Raw genomic sequence first — 18,298 nt, forward strand, 5'->3', positions numbered from 1 at the left:
ACCATTGATCACATTTCAATTTTTGTTCACGTGTATAGCGCTTTTATTTCTGCTGCATCTACCTAAAATCTCGCTAGAACTCTCAGCAATAAGTAAAACGTATCGCGAAACAATGAACAGTGGCTCTCTTTGAACAAGACTCAAAGCTTAAGCAACCGCAACACGAGTCGAATATCCTTGACCTCCGTCTCCTCCTCCGCCACAGCAGCAGTGGTAGAAGGAGTCGCCTTCACCTCGCTCACGACACCGTGACTCGCAGCCTTGGCGAAAGTCGCCTTCTGCTGTTCGAACATTTCCTCCAAGACACGTTCATTCTCCAGACGAGAAGCCTCCGCATTAGCGCCGGCATCTCCGCCAGCATTGGCAGCAGAGGAAGTGTTGGCAGCATCGCCAGCGGCATCAGACTCCTCGGTTCCCGTCGCCGCGGGTCCGAGCACGCGATATGAAACCTGAACATCATCCGTCGGTACCAAACCCGCACGTTTCCGCAAGCGCTGGATACGGTTGAGCACCTCACGCGCGAGACCCTCCTGAGCGAGTTCTGGGTATGCGAATGCATCCAAGAGGACCATGACGTCGCCATCGGCCTTGGGCTCAAGATGAGCAGAGGCGGGGTTGGCGGGGTCCGGTTTGACACCGCGTTGGACGCGGAGGTCCTCGGCGGAGAGTTCGTGGCCGGCCACGACGAGCGATCCCTTGTCGAGGAATGACCGAATCTCTTCGGCGGTGAGTTTGGGCAGGGCGGCTTTGATCTTTGCAGCATCCTTTTTGAACTTTTGGCCAAGGTTCTTCACATCGGCCTGAACGCTGTACTCGACACCGTATTGGCTTTCTTCGCTTGTCAGGACGAGGTCGCGCACGTTGAGCTCTTCGGTGATGTAACGCTCGAGCTGGCGTACGTCATCGAGGAACTCGGTGTCTTGGTGGAGGACGACGAGGGTCTTGAGGGGGGTTTTGAGAGAGACTGTTCGTTTGTCGCGGCAGTATCGACCCAGGTCAATGACTTTCTGCATGCGGCCAACGCGTCGTTCGACGATCGGGTCGAAAAGTTCTTGGCGGACGGTAGGGAAGCGAAGGAAGTGGACACTGCGGACATCTTGGTCTTTGGTCAAAGAAGGAGGGAGATGGACAGAGAGGCGTTGGAAGATGTTGTCGCTGAGGAAGGGGATGAATGGTGCGAGAACGCGCACCAGAGTGAAGAGGACTTCGAAAAGAGTGTTGAGCGCATGGAGTGTGTCAGCTTTGCTACCCTCTTCTTCTTCCGCCCCCTCGGAACCCTCTGCACCACTTGTTGCTGCCTTGCTAGCTCCCGATGATTGTCCCTTCAGTCTGTTTCGGTTGAATCGAATGTACCAATTTGTGACATCTTCCACCATCTTCAAAAGTCGAGGGACGACAGTATATAACCGATATGCTTCCATCTCAGAGTTGACATATTGCAACAGTGACTGTGTGGCGGCCAGGACCCAGCGATCCATGACGTTGTGGTTTGATTGCTGCAAGTTCGGGTCAAACGTGAATTCCTCATCATTGTTCTTCTTAAACAGGGCGACTTGTTGGGCGAAGAAATTGTAAGAGTTCCATAATGGTAGAAGCACGTTTGACACAATCTGCTTGACTCCGAGCTCCGAGAACCGTAACGGCTCACCGCGCACGACGGGAGAGTCAATGAGATAAAGTCGCAGCGCATCGGCTCCATACCGATCAACGACGATCATCGGGTCCGGAAAGTTCTTCAAAGATTTGGACATCTTCTTGCCATCCTCAGCGAGAACAATACCGTTGACCACACAGTTTTGATAAGGGAAAGTTTGGAACAGATGAGTACCGAGAACTGACAGGGTATAAAACCAGCCACGAGTCTGATCCAGACCCTCAGCGATGAAGTCTCCAGGGAACTTGGTAAAAAGCTTCTCTCCGGGCCCTGCTGTATGTGACAGCCCGGAGTCAGGATCTGATGCATCGAAACCGGGATAGCTGAATGGATAATGTGAGGACGCGTATGGCATTGAGCCCGATTCGAACCAACAATCGAATACCTCATCTACACGCTTCAGCGTGCCTTTGCCTTGTTGTGAAGGAATGGTAATGTGATCGACTGAATCACGATGAAGGTCCTTCAGCTCGCCCTCGAATCCAGAAAGCTTCTTCAGCTCCGCCACGGAAGAAACACACACAATCTCTTTGAAATCCTCAGACACCCACAATGGCAGTGGCGTACCCCAGTATCGGTTCCTACTGACGTTCCAGTCCTTGGCAGATCCCAGCCACTGCTTGAAACGACCCGTCTTGACCGTCGACGGTACCCAATGCGTTTTCTCGAGGTTCTCCAATAATTGCGGCACGACATTCTCGACCTTGATGAACCAACTTGGTACTGCTCGCTGGATGAGAGGAGTCTTCGAGCGCGGACAGAAGGGATATCTGTGAGTGATCTGGGATTTCCGCACCAGCTGGCCTCGGGTCTCGAGTAGCTTCATAATGTTTTTGTCTGCCGCTTTGACATGCTGTCCAACGAAGTCGGGCACCTCATCTGTAAACTCTCCAGCCGCATTGAGCGGGTTGGGAGGTTGTCGCTCTGCTGTGATGACACCTTCTCGCCACGAAATATTGTAATCATCCTCACCAAAGGCCGGAGCTTGGTGAACAATGCCGACACCCTCATCTTGCTTGACGTATAAATCTAGAAGGACGCGGAAACCATGATCCTTGAATTGATCCTTGAAGTAGTCGAACAATGGCTTATATCTCCATCCTGCCAAGTCCGAACCCTTGATCTTGAAAGGAAGCAATTTGAATTTGTCCTTGGCTTTTTTAGGATCCTTGAACAGTACTTTAAGTCCAGCTTCGAGCATGACATAGGTCTTGGCTGTTTCGTTGTCGTGCACCACAATGTATTCATAATCGGGATGCGCACACAACGCAATATTGCTTGGGAGTGTCCACGGCGTGGTTGTCCATGCGACAAAGTAGAGCTCACCGCCAGCAGCATCCAAAGACTCCTGGACCTTAGCGCGAGCACTTTCCGGTTGTTCTGCAGGAGGAAGGATTGCAAAAGAAACTGTAACTGCAGGATCTTGTACATCGCGATATTCTTCGCTTGCCTCGCTTTTCGATAGCGGCGTGTTCAATGCCGTCGAGTACGGCAGCACTCTGGCACCATGGTAGACCAAGCCTTTACGGTAGAGCTGTGCAAAGACCCACCAACATGTCTCCATGAAGGTGGCGTCCATGGTCTTGTAATCGCGGTCAAAGTCAATCCATCGTCCGACTCTTCCAATCACTGTTCTCCACTCGTTGGCGTAGGTGAGGACGACCTCGCGACACCGTCGGTTATACTCTTTGATGCCAATCTTCTCAACGGCAGCCTTGCCACGAACACCTAGCTCTTCCTGCAATTGCTTGTCGATGATCTGCTCAATTGGCACACCATGGGTGTCCCATCCGAAACGTCTCTCCACATGTCTACCTCGCATTGACCAATACCGAGGAATAATGTCTTTGATAGTCGAGGCGAGAAGATGTCCATAGTGGGGAGTGCCGGTAGCGAACGGGGGCCCATCGTAGAAGACATATGGTTTGTCTTTCTCAGTGATTTCTAGTTGGCGGTGGAAGGCATTGATCGAATTCCATTGCTCCAGGACCCGCTGCTCCTCCTCAGGGAATTTAATGGAGCCCATCGCGGGCAAGATTCAATGGTCAATAGCGAGTTGAGTGTCCGGCTGACGCTTGTCACTGTGAGGACTCTAGTGATCACTCGACCACGAAGCTAATTCGAACGTACTCTCAAATGATCAAGAGTCTGCCGAAGGTCCGCGGGAAATTTTGTGTCAAAGAGTCACACATTGCTTCTCGCTATGTATCTTCTGTGTAGTGGGGCGAAACCCTGGAAACAGGCACAAGCTGAGTCATCAATCGATAGGAATCATCGTTGTCTGAGAACAGGATGTGTGCAAGCACCGTTCCCTACTCGGCAGTACTGCAGTTGGCCGAGATATCTATCTGTGTCATGCATACATCGCATTTGGATTATTCACTCGTATTTATTATGCCTTCATACTACTCCGAGAAAATCAGGCCACATCGTGGATGGCCTGTCACAAATCATTTGCATTCCTGCTCGTGTGCTCTGACAGCGCTGGCGGGCGCAATTGATGCGGGGTCCACGTAATTGCAGTAGAACATCCCACTCGAGCGGGAAGTGCGTCACACATGGCCGCCGAAGTTAGATGATACGCCATAGGCATGATTTTTGCGCCTGACGATCTTTTTCTTTCAATCACATTCCTACGATCTACATATCCACCATGCCAAAAGGAGAGAACAGCAAGAAGGTCGCTGGAAACGCGAAGAAGGCCGAGGCGGCCGCCTCCAAAAAGGCCGCAGAGGACGCCAAAGCCGCGGTCGCCGAGGACAAGCAATGGGGCAAGGGAGCCAAGGACAACAGCAAAGCGTATGTGATGCCTGCAAAACACCTACAGGATTGTTGCATACTAATACCGGCATCACAGCGAGGCCGCCGCCGCAAAGGCCGCCGAGGCCGCACGCAAAAAGGCTGAAAAGGAAGCTCTGATGAAGGAGGAAGAAGCCTCTCTACCCAGCAAAGTCACCAAATCCAAAGTCGCCGTCAAAAAGACCCGCGGTCTCGATCTCGCAGATCTTGATGCACCTTCCTCTTCCAGAGATCCTCTCGCTGCACTCAACGCCACCGGTATCGACAATGCGCTCGACGCGCTCTCTCTCACAGGCAGCAGTGCCAACGACAAACTAGATCGACACCCGGAGCGTCGTTTCAAGGCCGCATATGCCGCGTTTGAGGAGCGAAGGTTGGAGGAAATGAAGGATGAGAAGGGCCTGAGGCGACAGCAGAAGATTGATCAGATTCGGAAGGAGTTCGAGAAACATCCGGACAACCCTTTCAACCAGGTCTCGGCGGCCTACAACATGTCAAAGGAGGAGATGAGCGAGCTCAAGGAGGGCGAGAGGGCAAGGAAAGAGGGTCTGTTGACGGCGAAGTGATAGTGCGGTTGATGAGTTCGTGAACAGTATTTTGAACTGGGTGATGGTTCTGTACCGCCGCTACTTAGTTGTGCTGAAAATATAGCACGCTTCGAGCAGAGTAGGACGAGGTGGATACACCGAAGCCATGATCTGTGCAATCGAACCTGGGCGCATTGGGTCCAATACTGATGAGCGTGGCTGGTGACATTTCTCGCGCCTTTCTTGTCGCAAGATGGAGTCCCGGAAATATCTCAAACCGAAAAGAGATTGAATGATTCTCGTTCCAAACACTAAATAGACTTTGACCTACTTCTTATTCACCATCTCCGGAGTGAAACGTGTTGTACAGCAGCGTTATATGTCGCGCAGAAGCTAAGCTTATATACGACAACGGTCAATCTCCGTTCTTCTTCCGAATGAGCACGATCAGGGTGAATACGCAAACTCCGGCGGAACTTTTGCGCAGCGGGAGTGGCACCGTTGGATGAATTTGCCGCTCTATGGCGGCCGTTGAAGCCATTGCCATCGTGCGTGCACGCAAAGATCAGTCATTATGTCTTGTAGAGTTTGTCCGATCCTGAAGACGATGGGAGCGGTATATTTGCAGCGATAAGGAAACTCCAAGGCCTTGTTTACCGAACTCGTGAATATGCTGATCATCGTCGTCGGGGAGATTTTCAGAATCAATGTGAGAGCCTTGTGGTAATCTATCGTTAGCGGCAAACAAGGAATCTGGATGTGGCTGATGATGTGGCGTCGATAAACTCGCGTAGATCTCAGCGATAACGCCAGAGAGCCGCGTATCAAGTCGGAGAATTCGGAGGAGGGAGTTACAAATTCTAAGCGCATGTACCATACTGTTCACGGGCCCTGCGAAGGTTATAGGAGCCGGAATAAATGGAAAATCGGTGATACTCTCTCCATTGGTTTGCTGTACGGAATGTGCAATTTCGTTGTGGACAGACATATCACCCTGTTGAGGGATCACTCAATCGTAGGCCGGAAGCTCGTCCGAGCAGACGACTTCGAGACTTCCGAAATCACCAGGAGAGAAGCAACCTTCCGCACCGGAAAGGGCATCTAAAACCTCAAAAGAATCTAACCAACACTTTTCATCTGCGTAGATCCAAATTGCACAGAGGCTGGAGATACTATCGACTTGAAAAGCCACTCCTTTGGGAACGGTCAAGCAAGTTTCGGTTGCTGTCAATTCCGCAGAATGTTCGCCCGAACATGAATGCTGTTGGAATGCCTTGACCGAGAGCGGAGCCGTCTTACGCTTCTGCTCGTCTTCGCGATCGCGGTGATACGGGAGACCTGTACGCCTTTCGTACTCGACTTGTCGATCATACTCTTCCTCCGAGATTGGTCGCTCGAGGGCATCGTAGAAGCCGGTTGGCAGCCACATCGGATCAAATGGTCTCGGGCTATTATCGTCATACATGTTGTTGAAATGCTCGATCTTAAAGTCGCGATCAGGAAATGCGCTTTGGCACATTTGTAAGTTTCGCTCTTGTAAGATGAACTGTTCGTTTAACGGCCTATCAGCTGGGCTTTGCAGCGCCGCCATCACTGCCGCGATGAAGATAAGAAAAAACGACAGGTTCCACGAGAGGTGCATCGTGTCGAGCAAGGCGTGCCGATTTTTGCGAAGGGATTCAAGGTGTCACCATCAATCTGAACATGTTTCTCACCAAAGTAGACGTGTCTGACAGAGTTGCGGCACAGCAGTGACCCCACGTCTCACACGTCACAGCAGTGAAAATTGAAACCGACGATCGGATACCGAATGGATTTCATTAGCTCACCGTCCGCACACAGTGAGGACATTCTCTTCACTCAAATCTGTATGCAGCAGCTCCGATTAGAAGTAGATTGTGGTCGTGAATAAGACTCATGGCGACTAGATAATCATATCTCTTGGCTGGACAGCCGCCTGACCGGTTGTCACATGATGAGCACCGTGATCTATAGCCCTCACCGCGATCCTCCTGGGAAGCGCGGCCGGCGCATCCTTCCCAAAGGAGGCCCTGGTCTCGGGGGGCGCGTAACATAAATCCGCCCGAGCAGCAGCTCGACTCGTGACAGAGACATACATGTGGATGAGCATATCGCGACATCACCCGAGTACTAGCAGTCCGTGGCGGAAAGACCTGTATCAGCACGGTTGCATGCCGGGCTAGAACTTTATCGCTTGGTGGGCAGGCCGTTCTCGGAGGATCATTTGCCGATGGAATGCATGTGCAACGAGCAGTGTCGATTGTTGGTGGGACCTGCACGGCTGTCTCATCGAAAAAGGAGAGGTCGAATAGTAAGACTGACTGACGATGCCTGCAGATGTCCTTGGTCCATAGCAATACGTGATTGTCCAACTCGGACGATTGTATGGTTTCGTCCAGGTGCGCTCGGTTCATCTGCCCCGGACCGCCGCAAAAAGGCATACTAGACAACCGGAGTGGGATTAGTCGTGTTTGGCAACCCTGCATTTGGCGCCCATTCCGACCCCCTCTCTCCCGCCGCTGCTCCTTTGATTTGGGGGGCTCTCCTCGCCCCCTCCAGCAGACGCGGGTAGCCCAGGTGGTGGTGGATGCTAGAGTGAGATATGTATGCAGGTTTGCAAGCATCAAGTGGAAATCGCACGGTGAATAGAGCTATCTCGCCATCTTATAGGAGCGGCAAATTTTGAAACCAGAAAAGTGACTCGAAAGCTGGGTGGCGTTGTGGTGGTGGGTGGATGCGTGTGGCCATGGTCGTGGACGTCTGGGACACGTCAAGCGTGCGCGCGCACATGGTCTGCTGCTCCTTCTGCGTGGAGTATGTAGTACTGTACCATACCGTAACATATGCTTCTCTCCGGCCGGTGGTCACGATATCCTCGTTGTTCTTCTCTCAGCTTGCGCGCAGCTGTGTGTTTGCTTGTTCGCATGTGGGTCGTCGTCACTACTACCGAACCCTACCGCTTGCATTACAGCGCAGTGCAGTGCTACTTCATTCCCTGCCATCATTTACCAGGGCTGTGGGCGTCAAATTTCCCTCTCATCACGGCGTCGGTCTATCTGTAGATCTCCTCACACCGCGCATCATCTACTTGAGAGCATCTTCTACACACACTCCTTTGACCTTGCGGCGGACGCAACTGTGTATGCGGACAACAGCATAACCTGACCGAGGAGACGCTCAGGTCGTCTACCCGCCTTTGCGCGCACCCGCGCACACACGCACTCGGAGAAAGTCGTACCATATACACCATCTTCCGCGTGCGCAAAGACCCTGGGAACCACAGTCATGTCGAACAACGCTCGGCATTACGAAGAGGATCCTGATTCCGAGAACTCGGATGAGCCGTCCGAGGAGTGCGAGGACGACCGCTGCGACGGGCCCACCCCGCCAATCTGGCATTGTGTAGATTGCGACAGTTCATACTGCAGGTATGCGCGCCTTTCTCTGCAGCCGTTCGCAATCGGCGAGCCTCGCTTTGTCTCCGCTAGGATTCGCTTGCTGATTTGCCACACAGTCAATGTTGGGAACTCCAAGGACCTCATAAACCGAAGAAGAAGGGACGAGACGGTGTCCCACACGAGAAAACTAACCCTCATGTTGTGAGACGACTAAAGACCATTCTTCATCCGTCACGAAAGCCAGAGGAGATTCAAAAACTTCACGAAGATGATGAGTCTACCAAGTGGTTCGGTGTCGCTCGCGATCTTACCGGACGTCCTCAATTCGAGGATTTTGGTCGTTATGCCACCCTCATGTCCAGCATTTCGCCTATCGACGGCACTGGCAACCGCTACCCGCAATTGGTGTCATTCATCGGTGTAACCAATGCAGGAAAATCTACTCTGATCAAGATGCTCGTAAACCACGATATCGAGGCCGCTACTGCCGCGAACCGAGCGCTGTTCCCTTCTCCGGTTGTGGGTAGCGTGGTCAACGACACTTTGCCTACATCGGGAGATGTTCATCTATATGCAGATCCAGCCACCCACGCAGAGCAGCTACCCATTCTTTTCGCCGATTGCGAAGGATTCGAAGGCGGAGAGCGAGTCCCTCTCGGTGCGCGATCGCGTCGCCGTGCCGGTTCCGACCCAGAGAAGCGGGATCCGGCAAAGGCCGGTTACGTGCACACTCGAACAATCGAGTGGGCCAACACCGAAGAGTCCAAACAGCGCGAATACGCAGTAACGGCATTATATCCTCGCCTTCTCTACACATTCTCCGACTGTGTCGTCTTTGTGCTACGAAATCCCAAGACATTCCAGTCTGCTGTCCTTACGAAGCTCCTCGAATGGGGTGTCAGCGCACTGGAGAAATCCATCAACCAGCCGGCACTGCCGCACTGTGTCGTTGCACTCAACGGCACAGATCCCGCTGTTGACGAACGAGAATGGGACATCAACTACGCCACGCAAAGCCTACTGTCCTCGGTCAAGGGCGCACTCGACTACGTCGAAGGTGTGCCGCGGTTCCGAGAATTGGCCGACCACTGGCGAAATCTTGGCAAACATATATACTCCGTCGAGGACCTGATATTGCGATACTACAGCTCGTTCAAAGTGATTCGGATTCCCAGCAAGCCACGCTACATGAAAATCAACGAGCAGGTGGGTAAACTGCATGGAATGATCAAGTCTAATTGCGAGGAGTCGTTCCGAGCTAAGCGAAGAGCACGCATGTTGACAAATGCGGACGAGCTCAACACATACCTCCAGAGCGGGTTCGATCATTTCACTCAGCACCTCGACGTGCCTTTCAATTTCATGCAAATCTCACTCCTCCGAAATCCCATCCCAAACGACTTTGGCGGGCACATTCTCCAGCTCTGCGCTACAATTTCTTCTCAACAGCCAAATCACCAACCAGGACGCGTGGCATGGATGTTTGAGCAATTGAGCGTGATGCTCGCATCTTGCGTTCTCCTGGACTGTGCCCGCTTCCGAAAGGGACGAGTCGATGAGCTTTTCACCAACTACGAAAAGTTTTTCGATTGGGCGATGGGCGAATATCTGGAAATGCACTACCCGTGTTCATACGTCAGCTCCGACGGCACCCGCCAGTGTCAGGTGGTGAAGGCTCGTCATCAAGCGAAAGGCCACCAGGACGAAAAGGGCATCATTGCCACCGGCGACTACCAGGCGGGCGTCGACAAGGACTTTCATCAGCACTGGAAAGCCCATCTCCGCTCGGCTATTGGCAGCATTCAGCGTGACTTCCAGTACGAACTTGAGCAGGCCTCACAGAATGACGAAGTCCAAACGATTCCCGAAGAACGCATCGCCTTGGATTTGCATATCGGTTACATCAATGACTTCTTCGAGGCCGTCGGTCCAGCGTCATCGATTTGCAGTCACGCGACATGTTTCTGTTGCTTGATGGATGTCCCGGAGCATGCATTACCTTGCGGTCACGTCATTTGCACAGCTTGCATCAAAGCTTACGGAAAGCAGACCAAGTCTTCAGTCAGCGTTGCATGCTGTCCTCTTCACCGCGTTTCCACTAAATGGGCACACCCGACAGTTGTCAAATTTAAGCCCATTGGAGCCGGTGTCCGTGTTCTGGCTCTCGATGGAGGCGGTATTCGTGGTATTGTGCAACTTGAAGTTCTTCGGGCCATCGAGAAAGCCCTCGGAGGGTACCTGCCTATACAGGCTTTCTTCGATCTCATTGTCGGCACAGGCACGGGTGGTGTCATTGGTGTTGCACTGGCGATGAAAGATCGCACAGTTGACTCTTGCATTGACATGTTCTCCGTGCTGTGCGATCATGCATATACGCCTCGATTTAGCGGAGCCCTGCCGATTATCAGCCATCTCGCTCAAGTGCTAGGATCAGGACCGAAGTACAAGACGAAGCCTCTACACGGAGCGCTCAAGACGGCATTCACAGAAGACGATGATCTCTTCGGAACGACCGACAGGTTCAGAGGCGGCATGCGAGTCGCCCTCACCTCGACGAGTGTCACTGGTAGGGAGACCATGCTTCTTGCCAGCTACCGACGACCGGAAGACTTTCTCCCAGCTTACAAATTCGAGCGGCCACACGAGCCAGAAATGGAACTCAAGATGTGGGAAAGTGCGGCTGCATCGATCTCTCACCCAGCTCTCTTCCGACCCTTCATTCATCACAACAAGACTTATCTCGATGGTGGAATTCGTTGCCCTAACCCAGCTTTCATTGCCGATCGTGAGCGTCGCCTGATCTGGCCAGACGTTGGAGAACCCGATCTCTTCCTATCACTCGGCACAGGACAGAACCGTATCACAATCTTGCAGAAATTGTCTGATAGGCCCAAAGACGGTGTGCCAGACACCATCATCCCACCGGCTGGTCAGACACCCAAGAAGACATCGGGCAGATGGCGCGCACGTAGGATTGATGATGTGCTAGATGCAGAGGTTCAGTGGGCAGACTTCCGGGCATATGCGGTCAAGGAAAGATCGGAGGCCAAGGGTCGCCGCTTCATTCGTTTCAACCCTGACCTGGACAAAGAACCCCCGAATCAGGACAGCAAGCATGACCTGGAGCACCTGCAGGCCAATGTGCGCAAGCGCTTGCAGACCGCTCACAGAATGGCGGCGCTTCGCAATGTTGCTCACCGACTGGTCGCATCTTCATTCTACCTAGACTTGCAATCAAAGGCAACGGCTGAGAAGAGCGAGCAAGTCTGCACTGGAAGCATTTCTTGTCGATTCGAAGACGGCAGCTCTGAAATGGCTGCTTTGGGCAGAATTCTCAAGGACCGACGTACGGATGGCTTCGAGCCCTTTTTCTTGATCAAACCTGACCAGGAATCTGCTACAGCCTCATTCCGCGTAGCGATTGGCATTGAGGTCGTGGCCACTATGATCGAAAGCAGAGTATTTGGATTGGCGAACATTTTCATTCCCCTGAAAGACGAAGGCAAAGCCTCTTCGATCAATTTGTTCCTGTCCTCCCATGACGGCCTGGAGCCCGATGGATTTCCGATCAGTGGCTTCCCACGAGTGTTGCTTGGTGAGCCGAACCCACAGCAGAAGAATGCTCGAAGACCTGTACGCTCCAGCTCCGAGCAGACTCTACGAACATCCAACCGCCACCTCCGGTCTCCATCACTCGATGGTGACAATATTTCTCTCAATGGTCCCGCGCCAAGCATCGCTAGCAGCAGTGAAGATTCATGGCAGGACACCCAGGCAAAGATGGCGCAATATGTCAACAAGAATGGCTCCCCGAAGATGTCACTCGCTGACCTCATTGCGGCGAACCAGTATCAAGAAGGCGCTGGCCGTTCGCGCACCAACCGTTTCTGGACTTACATCGGTAACAATCATATGACGCAGCATCCAGAGCTCTACAGCCCAGAGGAACTGTCTAAGTTTGCCTTGTCGGCCAGCAGCCCTCGTCCTTCAGAGCTACCCACACCCATGGATGACGGTCACTCTATGTCAGGCTCTCTTTCCGCAGCAATGGCCAATGGTCAACCGCTGCCTACCATTCCCCAGGAGCTCGAAGCGGATGACAAAGCCACTCGAGAAATGCACCAACAGCAATATTATGCTGCGGCACGTGATCATGCAAGGTCATCCCACATCAGCGCCATCTCTTCTTCGGGTATCAGCAGCGCAAACCATACCTACAACAGCAGCACCAGTACCGCTGGAGCCGTCAGTCCGCCATCGCGCACCAGCTCCCTGTCTACAGGCTATCAACTGTCCTCTAGCGTGTATAACCCTCACAGCTCAAGCAGCACAAACGGGCACAACGGTCCTCCCGGCCCCGGCCAATCACGCACGCTCCCCCAAGGTACTCCGCGTGAAGCCATACCCAGCATGTGCGAAACTGAATTTGACGACGACGACGAAACCGAAGCCGCCGATCGCGCAACTTACTCCACGCAAAACAGCTCTACAGCGTCTACCGCGCCCACATCCAACCCAGGTGATGAGGTCCGTCGTCCCACCTCCTCCTCTAATTCTGTTGTCTCTTCTGCGTCTACCTCCGTGCCCAATTCTCCTCCTCGTCGTCCTTCTATTGCTGCTACTCTTGCGTCTTCGCCTCCGCTTTCGTCCTTCGCCGCCTTTGTTGCTGCTGCGCCTGTTGCTGCTGGTCCTGTCAAGAAAGACACTTCGCCCCCGCCGGAATATACTCGGGATGTCGTTAGTCCGGTTCCGTCTGAGCGTGCTCGGAATGTGGTCAGCCCAGTGCCATCTGAACATACTCGGAGGGTTGCTAGCCCAGCACCATCTGAACATGTCCGGAATGTAGTGAGCCCAGTACCCTCTGAGCACGGTCGGAACGTGGTCAGCCCGGAACCGCCGGAGCACGTTCGCAACGTTGTGAGCCCGGTTCCACCCGAGGAACCAGAGCAGCGGAACAACTCATTTGACTCTGTCTTGAGCTACTACGATAGTCCGCGGCTCACTTGAATGGTCACTCCTGGCATCTCAACAACGTACGTCCCTACCGCTCATCTACTACAATATCCTGCAACACCCATTCAGCATCACCAGTGATGGCAGCAGCAGCAATTGGCGAAGGCGAACAGCGAAAGAGCTTTCCCCTTTTTCTTTCCCTGGCGGAGGAGGAATCCGCGCACAGATTGACGCAGCAACATCTTATTCTCTCTTTCCTTCATTCTTCACAACCCTGCAACAAGAAGTTACAAAGAAACGATTCGAACAGGACATCATGCTGACCCTGTTGTACAGCTTCCTCCTCCATATCTTTCACGCGAACAACAGCAGCAATACCACCATCAGCAGGCACTCCAACAACTCAATCAACAACAACAGTACTACCAGCAGCAGCATCAGCAGCAAGACCGCAACCCTGAACCTACTGGACTGGAAAGCGCGCTAGAGACGGCGCTGCCTGACAAGAAGTAAGACAATCCCTTCTTCTTCCTTGGACACGAGGAATATTCAAAGTCACAGTTGCACCTCGCTGACACGATCTCGTTGCAGTACCGCCGCCCAACTGAATTCCTGGCTCGCCTCCCAGCGTAGCAATGGTAGCATGGCTCGTTCTCGCACCGGAGGTCTGAAATCCGTGCAGGAGGAAGCTGGCGAATGAAACAGATGAGATTCGATGACTGAGGCAGAACTTTGGACAAGAATCATTCTGGCACCCTCGGGAAATTCAACCGGAAACAACGAAGACTAGAGAAGGCCCATAGAGTGTATGTGGAGGCGAAACAATCTCAGCTCGGGAGACGAATTGCGTTACCGAGAGATTCCTTGGTTTGGGTATGGTCCGGGAAGGAGGATTGGGGTTGCAATGTTCATGAAAATGAAGATTTTACGAACGGGCGGCGGTGACTTTGGTTTTGGCCTTTCCTTTCGATTGGGCGGGTCTGATGGGGAGACTATGTGGGAAGATCATGTGTGTGGATAAAGGATTTACATGTTCTTCAAGTGCGCTGCATCTTGTCGTGAGGGATAGCATCGCATCGAGGAAGGCGGCGAAATGTTCTGAAATAGAATGGTCATACGCATTTCACTGTTCGATTCCTATTCGTTGTGTTGCCAGTCTGCTGAAGACCCCATCGCTACCGATGCTCTTAAGCCTCTACACATCGCCCATATCAGAAAAGTCGTTGAACTATCCAAACGACCTAAGCCAGAAAATCATGTTCCTGCTCAAAACATGCCCAAATTCGAGATCACCATACCCAAGCTTTCAAACCAATATCTTCTGCGAATCGCTGCGCCCTTTCGAGGGATTTTATGGTCATTAGCCTCAATAATATTGAATTCCCCATCCCATTCCACAACTTTGCCTTCGGTGTCGAATTTCCCTTCACGCAAAGCCAGACGGCGGAGCGCTTCGGCGTTGGAGAAAAATGGTTCTTCTTCTTCCTCCTCGACGTGCTCGTCACGTAAGTATTGGTGTGCATTGTCGGGAGGTGCCGGGCGCACAACGGAGCCGCGGAAACCGCCATCGACAAGGAGCATGGCGATGCCATAGCGGCGTTCGAAGCCATTGGGTGTGCGTTGAGGTTGATCGAGGAAGGGCCGAATGAGCAGGTGGTGCATTTCGTCGTCGTCGTCGTCGTGTTCGTTGCTCTCGTCGTGGTCATCGGAAATCGTGTCGGAGTCGTTCAATACTAAAACGACCTGTAGCCCTCTCGTGTCGGGATTGTCTACTTTACCGCTGTTCGATCTGGGGACGAACGCAGGTATGTTTGCCAGCTTCTCGCTGAAAGAACAGCCGCCTCTTTTCACAACGAGCACGGAATAGTTCATGACAATGGAGGCGGGTAGGACGTGCTTGCATAGGGTGCTGTGCAAGAAGAAGATTTTCGTAAGCGGAAGATAACCGTTACCTCTATTTGAGGCTGCGACCAGGTTGAAATTGTCAAGTGCCAGAGGCAAAGGCGCGGCGCCAGGCCCTGACGGGAGAAATGCTGGAACAAACCGTCGTTGAAGAAATGGTCGATGTCCAGAAGTGGACGTAGCGGAGGCAGGTTTCGAAGTCGGTGTAGCGCTGAGACTTGCCTCAAGTGATGTACCGGATGGGTTTCCCACCACCCCAGAAGTGTGTTCTGGAGGCGTTGCTGTCGAGCTTACGTCGACCGTCCCGGCTCTGGACATGGACCCACTGATGCTAGCGAGCAGGCCACCCAGAACAGAATTGAGCTCATCCCACAATACATCGAATGTGCTGGTCGCAACAATAGGTTGACGGGCGTTGACCAGTACCTCTTCTGTAGACATCCATTCACTGTTTGTATCGCCATGACGCCTTTTCTTGATCGGGATGTCCACAATTAGGTCTACCTTCTCAAGATCCTTGACCCTGCGGAAATGTTCGTCGTTGATGTCACTGCCTAGGTTGCTGAGCGCATCTGTTGTAATGAGGACGCGTTCATCTTTGCCCAATCCCCAGTTGGCGATTCCTTGGATTCGATACTCGTTCACGTCAACACTGTCTCCAGCAGGTAAAAGGTAACTCTTGACCTCTTGTACCAGGTTTAAGCGTAGATTGGATAATGATGTGATCAACAGACCATCAGTCAACTTTTGAATAGCACCTTGCGGCGGAACCATACCTCCTGACTCAAGTAGTCTGGCAACAGGGTCGTTTTGACCATTTGAGACAGTTTGTATATTGGGAAAAGTCAAGGTGCTAAGGATGGCGGTCCTAATACTCGAGCTTCTCCCATTGGCTGGTACGAGAGATGCAGGTAAAGTCCAGGGGTAGAAAGTATAATTAGTGGGACTGCTGATGTCGCTGAGGGAAATACCAGGGCCGTTCGCCGAGGGTGGCTCCACGTGCGAAGGGCGAGTGGCGTCGACAGTAACTAGATGTAGTTGTGCCATTGCAGCAGCGTGAAAGAGATCCGGACGATTTGCAACGTGAGACTTCGTGAGTGGCAAAGGAGATGGAGGAGCGGCGCAGGTCTGCGCAACGCGCTGAGACGATCGTCCGTGACTCTGAGGCGGGCTGAAAGCTGGAGTTTTGGGTATCGCACGTGATGCGCTGCGCGGCACCAGCAAAGGATGACCCTCGGTTGTGAAGACCACAGGCTGATCAAGTTTATTGAGGGGGTGGTCCTCGCTAAAAAGAAGGTAAAAGTATTTTGCTGTTTCGCCAAGGAAGAAGCTCTCCATGCGATCACGCTGCTCACCAGTTTCGACGTCAGCGAGATCAGCCCAGCCACAGCTTGTCCAGCATCTCCGACGAATATCACTTAGAGCCATCTCGCCTACATGAAGGTAGTAAGGGTCGCGTGTAGCCTGATAAAGATGAAAAGTGCTCTCAATAAATTCTGGACGGCCAACCCAATGACGGAAGTGGGGATCAATCCAACCATTTGTAGCGTGCCATCTTTCAGGCAGCGCCCCATATCGTGTCCAGAGCGCAGTGTAAAGCAAATGCGATTCAATCGCTTCCTCGACCTCGCCGGCGAGGACAAGCAAACCAGGATAATATGCAGAGAGATTGTCGACCCATGTGTAACGAGGCGCACCGCTCGCAAGATCGACTTGACTGTAAAAAGGATGTTTCTCTAGTGCACCGTCACGATAGATGTGGTGTTTGACTGCAGCGTGTGCTTGCTGCCATACATGCAAAAAGTTCTCTGGAATATGCGCCTCCGCTTGGCCGTGGTCGTATGGCAGATTGGATAATAGAATGTAAGACTTCATGGAGTACTCAAAAAAGGAGTCCACGCCTGCGCCCACGCCGGCCAGCGGCGGCGAAGTCCATTGCCCATCTTCTGCGTCGATGCCATTTCCGACAAGATTCAGGGACGATCGACGATTCCAGATGGCCCAAAATGCTTGCTTTGCAAAATTTTCGAAACGCATGTCGCCTGTCAAGCGGCTGAGTGTGGAGAATTCAAGCACAAGACTGCCTGCTCCTGCCGCGCAATTCTCGGTGATCTCTCGAACGTCCGACGAACTGCCATCGAGTCGACAAATGCGATCGAGACTCGCTTGGTAGAATGGTGCGCCGTGTCGCAAATTGACTCGAGGATACGGAATTCCCGTGGTTGTGTTGAAGGCAGGAAGCAATCTCGAGGCCAAGTCGTATGCCAGATTGAGCAGTTGTCCACTGTACTGGAAGCCATTCTTCCATTGTACATATTCGCCTCCTCGTTTGGATCTTTGGAAGGTCGGATTGTATCCGTGAATCGGTAGGTCTCCCATTGCGAACAAATGCGCAGACAATAGTCCCCCGACCCCACGAATGTTGGTCTCGAATACCTGAACCTTGCTATCGAGATCAAAACCACACGCTCTCGTCCCGCATGGCCCAGCTTCAGTTCCTTCGCCATATAGCCCGACCAAGTCCTTAACGCCATTCTGGAAGTCCCGAAGTGGATCGCGCTTTCTCTTCGAGACCGACGTGACCTCGCCCGACGCCAGGATCGCCAATGTTGAAAGTGAATCGATCAGTGTCAGACTGTAGTTTCCTAAGACGTCGTTGAGACCAATGTCGGCGGGATTGTCGCGGTTGCGAGTCTGTGGTTGACAGGACAGTGGGCGCAATTCATCCTCGGGAAAGGCATGGGCCATGTAATTGTCATAGCCGTGGTAGAAGAGGTCGACAGTTTCCTGTCTGATTTCAGGTCAGATTTGTCTACTCTTCTAGGACGCGACTTCAAAGCACATGTTCATTCGTACCTCAGATTTGTGACTTCTTCAGCGGTCATGCCACACACGCTGGTCGGCCATGACGCCACGACGAATGCGATGAGCGGCCATGTCGAGCCTGGCCGTGCGAATAGCTGCATCGGCCAATCATGAGCTCTGCGACAACGAAAACCCGCGCAAACTCGAGGACAAGATGTCGTTTGGGTCTGTCACGTGAA

General features: G+C 52.7%; 6 protein-coding genes across 6 annotated transcripts; 2 read left to right on the top strand and 4 right to left on the bottom strand.

Annotated features, from left to right (window-relative positions):
* Positions 1 to 24: 24 nt before the first annotated feature.
* K489DRAFT_384747 (isoleucyl-tRNA synthetase) lies at positions 25 to 3,828 on the bottom strand. Its single transcript, XM_033605929.1, has one exon. The coding sequence runs from the start codon at positions 3,678 to 3,680 to the stop codon at positions 141 to 143; it is 3,540 nt and encodes a 1,179-aa protein (XP_033455592.1). The 5' UTR covers positions 3,681 to 3,828; the 3' UTR covers positions 25 to 140.
* A 163-nt stretch (positions 3,829 to 3,991) lies between these two features.
* K489DRAFT_384748 (DUF1014-domain-containing protein) lies at positions 3,992 to 5,419 on the top strand. Its single transcript, XM_033605930.1, has 2 exons — positions 3,992 to 4,453; positions 4,512 to 5,419. The coding sequence occupies exons 1-2, from the start codon at positions 4,308 to 4,310 to the stop codon at positions 5,017 to 5,019; spliced, it is 654 nt and encodes a 217-aa protein (XP_033455593.1). The 5' UTR covers positions 3,992 to 4,307; the 3' UTR covers positions 5,020 to 5,419.
* Positions 5,420 to 5,989: 570 nt separating this feature from the next.
* K489DRAFT_374184 (uncharacterized protein) lies at positions 5,990 to 6,622 on the bottom strand (the record flags this gene model as incomplete). The annotated part of the gene is made up of 1 exon (XM_033603500.1): positions 5,990 to 6,622. The coding sequence occupies one exon, from the start codon at positions 6,620 to 6,622 to the stop codon at positions 5,990 to 5,992; it is 633 nt and encodes a 210-aa protein (XP_033455594.1).
* Positions 6,623 to 6,729: 107 nt separating this feature from the next.
* Positions 6,730 to 7,792, bottom strand: K489DRAFT_91373 (uncharacterized protein). Its single transcript, XM_033609039.1, has one exon. It carries the CDS (start codon positions 7,623 to 7,625, stop codon positions 6,837 to 6,839), a length of 789 nt encoding a protein of 262 aa, XP_033455595.1. The 5' UTR covers positions 7,626 to 7,792; the 3' UTR covers positions 6,730 to 6,836.
* A 383-nt stretch (positions 7,793 to 8,175) lies between these two features.
* Positions 8,176 to 14,335, top strand: K489DRAFT_91357 (uncharacterized protein). Its single transcript, XM_033609038.1, has 4 exons — positions 8,176 to 8,429; positions 8,516 to 12,926; positions 13,689 to 13,861; positions 13,944 to 14,335. The coding sequence occupies exons 1-4, from the start codon at positions 8,287 to 8,289 to the stop codon at positions 14,050 to 14,052; spliced, it is 4,836 nt and encodes a 1,611-aa protein (XP_033455596.1). The 5' UTR covers positions 8,176 to 8,286; the 3' UTR covers positions 14,053 to 14,335.
* A 283-nt stretch (positions 14,336 to 14,618) lies between these two features.
* K489DRAFT_413637 (glycoside hydrolase family 47 protein) lies at positions 14,619 to 18,220 on the bottom strand (the record flags this gene model as incomplete). The annotated part of the gene is made up of 2 exons (XM_033608063.1): positions 14,619 to 18,045; positions 18,111 to 18,220. 2 exons carry the CDS (start codon positions 18,218 to 18,220, stop codon positions 14,619 to 14,621), a joined length of 3,537 nt encoding a protein of 1,178 aa, XP_033455597.1.
* Between the last annotated feature and the right edge of the window lie 78 nt (positions 18,221 to 18,298).

Source organism: Dissoconium aciculare (assembly GCF_010015565.1).
Source record: "Dissoconium aciculare CBS 342.82 unplaced genomic scaffold K489scaffold_17, whole genome shotgun sequence".
NCBI classification, from domain to species: domain Eukaryota; kingdom Fungi; phylum Ascomycota; class Dothideomycetes; order Mycosphaerellales; family Dissoconiaceae; genus Dissoconium; species Dissoconium aciculare.

Bases quoted from the DNA above. Each gene is read 5' to 3' on its own strand.
- K489DRAFT_384747 (XM_033605929.1), bottom strand. From the start codon at position 3,680: ATGGGCTCCATTAAATTCCCTGAGGAGGAGCAGCGGGTCCTGGAGCAA.
- K489DRAFT_91373 (XM_033609039.1), bottom strand. From the start codon at position 7,625: ATGCTTGCAAACCTGCATACATATCTCACTCTAGCATCCACCACCACC.
- K489DRAFT_384748 (XM_033605930.1), top strand. From the start codon at position 4,308: ATGCCAAAAGGAGAGAACAGCAAGAAGGTCGCTGGAAACGCGAAGAAG. The intron at 4,454-4,511 runs GTATGTGATGCC...CCGGCATCACAG, and splicing joins GCCAAGGACAACAGCAAAGC to CGAGGCCGCCGCCGCAAAGG.
- K489DRAFT_91357 (XM_033609038.1), top strand. From the start codon at position 8,287: ATGTCGAACAACGCTCGGCATTACGAAGAGGATCCTGATTCCGAGAAC. The intron at 8,430-8,515 runs GTATGCGCGCCT...TTTGCCACACAG, and splicing joins TGCGACAGTTCATACTGCAG to TCAATGTTGGGAACTCCAAG. The intron at 13,862-13,943 runs GTAAGACAATCC...ATCTCGTTGCAG, and splicing joins ACGGCGCTGCCTGACAAGAA to TACCGCCGCCCAACTGAATT.